This window comes from Temnothorax longispinosus, chromosome 1 (assembly GCF_030848805.1).
Source record: "Temnothorax longispinosus isolate EJ_2023e chromosome 1, Tlon_JGU_v1, whole genome shotgun sequence".
Lineage (NCBI taxonomy): Eukaryota > Metazoa > Arthropoda > Insecta > Hymenoptera > Formicidae > Temnothorax > Temnothorax longispinosus.
Genome location: NC_092358.1, coordinates 9,383,533 through 9,387,715, shown reverse-complemented (window position 1 = coordinate 9,387,715; position 4,183 = coordinate 9,383,533). Strand labels below are relative to the sequence as shown.

The 4,183-nt window shown below is 35.0% G+C and overlaps 1 protein-coding gene across 1 annotated transcript in view; it reads left to right on the top strand.

The window, feature by feature from the left end:
- LOC139816675 (uncharacterized) overlaps nucleotides 1-2,993 on the top strand; it is a 29,598-nt gene extending 26,605 nt beyond the window's left edge. The window contains exons 5-11 of the mRNA XM_071784337.1: nucleotides 88-263; nucleotides 344-635; nucleotides 708-874; nucleotides 955-1,054; nucleotides 2,046-2,168; nucleotides 2,256-2,494; nucleotides 2,573-2,993. Of these exons, the coding sequence (XP_071640438.1) occupies nucleotides 88-263; nucleotides 344-635; nucleotides 708-874; nucleotides 955-1,054; nucleotides 2,046-2,168; nucleotides 2,256-2,494; nucleotides 2,573-2,701 (1,226 nt within the window). The 3' untranslated portion in view covers nucleotides 2,702-2,993. The remainder of the gene's footprint in view (nucleotides 1-87; nucleotides 264-343; nucleotides 636-707; nucleotides 875-954; nucleotides 1,055-2,045; nucleotides 2,169-2,255; nucleotides 2,495-2,572) is intronic.
- Nucleotides 2,994-4,183: the final 1,190 nt, after the last annotated feature.

Sequence of the window (4,183 nt, the reverse complement as noted above, 5' to 3'; positions counted from 1 at the left end):
TAGGTATATCTGTCATTAGCTGAAGAAATTTTCGTAAGTGTTAATAATAGTCAAGTCTATAAAAATAAACTCGCGAATTTGTTATAGATTTCATTGACACGAGTGACATAAATGATGCTGCTATAGATGCTCAAGATAAATATCGTATTGGCTGCGTCAGTTTCGTTAAGATCCAGCTTGAGAATGGAAACTTTCATGAGGATATTGGTTATTTCAACGCAGAAGAATTAACAGAAGGCTTGTTGATACAAAACGCCAGAATTGTATGCGTCTGTCACTTGGAAACAATAAGCAGTGTATCCTATATTTTGGTTGAACAATTAAGAAATTTTTGTTTGCGCAGGGTTCTGCTGTAAATGCCTTAAAAAGAGTTCTTTTGTCGTTTGGAGACAAAATTGAAAGAGAGTTGCAACAGCTGCAAAGACAGATTAGTTCTGAACAAGGTAACTATACACAAAAAGATGTGGTGCAGTCATTGAGTAAGCAGATTTCAGAAAAATTAAATGTTTTAGTTAACACGTTCGATACCGCAGAATCGACGGATTTAGCAACGAATTTTCCTGATTTAATCTCAGCGGCCAATATAGTTTTTGGAGAGAGCAAATGGAATCATACTGTAGTCAGCCAAACCTTAGGTATACATCTGTCATTAACTGAATAAATGTGTGAATAGTCAGATCTATAAAAATAAGCTTGCAAATTTATAGATTTCGGGGACAGGAATTGGGATAATTTAAATGGTTCACGTGTATATCCTACTGGCTGCGTCAGTTTTGTTAAGGTCCAGCTTGAGAATGGAAACTTTCACGAGGATGTTGGTTATTTCAAGGCAGAGGGACCTACAAGAGGCTTGTCGATACATAGCGCCAGAATTGTATGCGTCAGTCACTTGGAAAAAATAAACAGTGCATTTTATACTATGGCTGACCGATTAAGACATTTTTGTTTGCGCAGGGTTCTGCTGTAAATGCCTTAAAAAGAGTTCTCTTATCGTTCGGAGACAAAGTGGAAAGAGAGCTGCAACAGCTACGGAGACAGATTAGTTCTGAACAAGGTAACTATATACAAAGAGGTGTGGTGCAGTCATTGGATAAGCAAATTTCAGAAAAATTGAATTTTGAGACGCGATAGTGTCTCGCGCCAAATGTAAGCGCAGCGAGACACTAACTTTGTATCTATACGCAAGCCGAGTTGAGAGACCCTTAGATTATTGAATTTCAGTAATGGCTGAACTCATATTATGTTTTCAGTTCAATTGATAGCGTCGGTTTGAATTATATAATAAAGGTGTTTTTATTTTTCATTTACGTGTCCTACGAGCAGAGATTTTTATATATTACGATGCAAAGTCTAAATTGTATAAATTTTACATTAAGATACATTGTCTCCTAAGAAAATGTTTCTTTCACTTTTCCAACACAATGCAAGCGCATTTTCTCTCTGGCGCTGCATTGAAAGAAATTGTTGACAATATCACCAGCATTTCTATGTCAACTGTAACTGATGTTAATCGAGACGCTTTCTCTGTCACACCCTAGGACTAGGAGAGAGCGATGTAGGGGAAACAAATGAAAGAAAGAGTGGAATTATAAGTCAGATTCCTTTCTTTCCCTCACTATGTTTCCTCTCTCTTTTCTGTTTTCTCTACATCTCCTTCTCGTAGAAAATGCATCTCGGTTAACATATTTCTGTCCTTCGTTCTTGGCTTCAGCTTTCCAATGGACATGCTCTATTATATAAGTTTATGGTGTAAACAAAAGAGCGAAACGATGGAACGTGTACGAGGGAGCAAAGAACGATTTTAACATTTTAAACTTATGAAATGTTGAACAGCCTTTATTATTTATTTAAACGTTCTTTTTATGGAAATTAACATCATTTTTGTTGCAATTCATAATTGTTTTATGTTTTGATTGAATGTATTAAAACAATTTTGTACAACGGTTTTTTAATATATGTACATGTATAATAGTTTTTTATACTGGCGTGCACTAGGCGACTTCTTTTTACATTTTCTTAAATAGGTAATTTTTTAATAATTTCAGTTAACACGGTTGCTACCACAGAACCGATGGATTTAGTAGAGGAATTTCCTGATTTAATTTCAGCGGCCAATAAGGTTTTTGGAGAGGGCAATTGGAGTCATACTGTTGTCAAACAAACATTAGGTATATCTGTCATTAGCTGAAGAAATTTTCATAAGTGTTAATAGTCAGGTCTATATATATAAAAATAAACTCACGAATTTGTTGCAGATTTCGACGATGTAGATTTAGATTATGTACATTTAGTACATTTTTTCCACGAAATATATTTCGACGATGATGAATTCGACGATATAATTCACGATGAGATAAATGCTCGAAATAAATACGTTGCTGGTTGCGTTAGTTATGTTAAGGTCCAGCTTAAGAATGAAAATTTTCACGTGGATGTTGGTTATTGCAGCACAGAGGAACCTACACGAGGCTTGGCAATACTTAATGCCAAAATTGTATGCCTCAATCACTTGAAAAAATAAACAGTGTATTTTTTATTTTAATTGAACTATTGCGGCTTTTTGTTTGCACAGGGTTCTGCTGTAAATGCCTTGAAAAGAGTTCTCATGTCTTTTGGAGAACAATTTAAAAGAGAGCTGCAACAGCTGCAGAGACAGATTAGTCCTGAACAAACTGACGACGTGCAAAGAGATGTGGCATAATCATTGGATAAGCAGATTTCAGAAAAATTAAATGTGTTTTAGGTAACACATTCGGTTCTGCAATGTGGTTGGGAAATCAATGATAACGGACGTTTTAAAGTATATAAAGCAATATTTACGTTTTAATACGTTTTAAAGCAATATTTGATGTGAGGCATGTTAACAAGTATTTACCACTTCGATTTGTTTCTATCAATAAACTTGCTTTAAATATAAATTCAGATCTGTTAATTATTTGTAGGAAATATGTACAGAAGTATGAGTCTAACCCCTAGCTGTAGACAATTTTCAAAAAAAGCTTCCTTTAAAATATATTATAATGTTTAATTTTTCTCTTAATTGTTCAATAGTTTAATACTCTAGAAGAATCTGCCTTTTCTCTTAATGATTTTATATGATATATGTTTATTTACACTTTACAATATAAATGAAGCGTGTTAAGCATATTTTAAGGAAAACTTACTTAATTCTAGGTTTAAGAACTTGAAATTACAAATTTTAGAGAAGATTGAGTTTTTACAGTTTTATTATAAATGTTGTCTATCTTTAAATCGTTCTCGGCTTCTTCGTTATAATGAAACTTAATGCATAAGCAATAATTGATTATATATGTGTAACTCTCAAATAACACGATTAATTGGTTTTGTGTTGTTGAAAACTGCTGTCAGCTTTCTGGATCGCTTCCTCCGGTTCAACGCTGTCACGAAACGTACATTCGATCGGCTCAAGAGCTTTATCACGATCGATAACCGACGAATACGCATATGTTTAACGAGCCTATAAATCTTGTTTGTACAAAAGCTGATACTACGGTAGCACCTGTAGGTCCGGGCGACGATGAATAATTGTCTGGAAGACGGTGGTCACGCTTGGTTAACCAAGACAATCAGGATCAATGATCAACGTGCCAGCGTGTATCTTTGTTCTACTGGGAGTCGTGCACCCGCGACTTTTCTCGTGCTTTCTATATCATTCGCGCGTCTAGCGTCATTTCGCTCTTCGCATTTTGGCAGCGATATTTAGGAAAAAAAAATTATTGAGGAAGAAGTTCAGGATGGAGAGATTGGAGAGTGTTTTTATCTGCTGAAATATGATGAGGATCAATGATATCATATATATATCATGATATATATATATATATATATATATATATATATATATATGCGCGTTCAATTTCGTCCAAGAAAACATAGTTTCTTGGTTCTTTCTTAATTTCTTTTCCAAACAGTCTCGTGTTTCTTCCCTATAATAATTGAACTGTTTCAAGTCATTTAAAAATCAAGCTTGGTAAAATTGCTACTATATGCAACGGATCACAGGTACCTTCGTCCTGTTCGAGGCGCGATCTTCACGATGTATCTTCGTGCGGAGAGATCACGAAGAAAGGCAGCATCGGATAGGCGCCGATAAGATCCGAGAATTCAATCTGTCCCGATCAGTAGTTGCTTAACGCACTCAGGAATCTCATACTGAGAAAAAAAA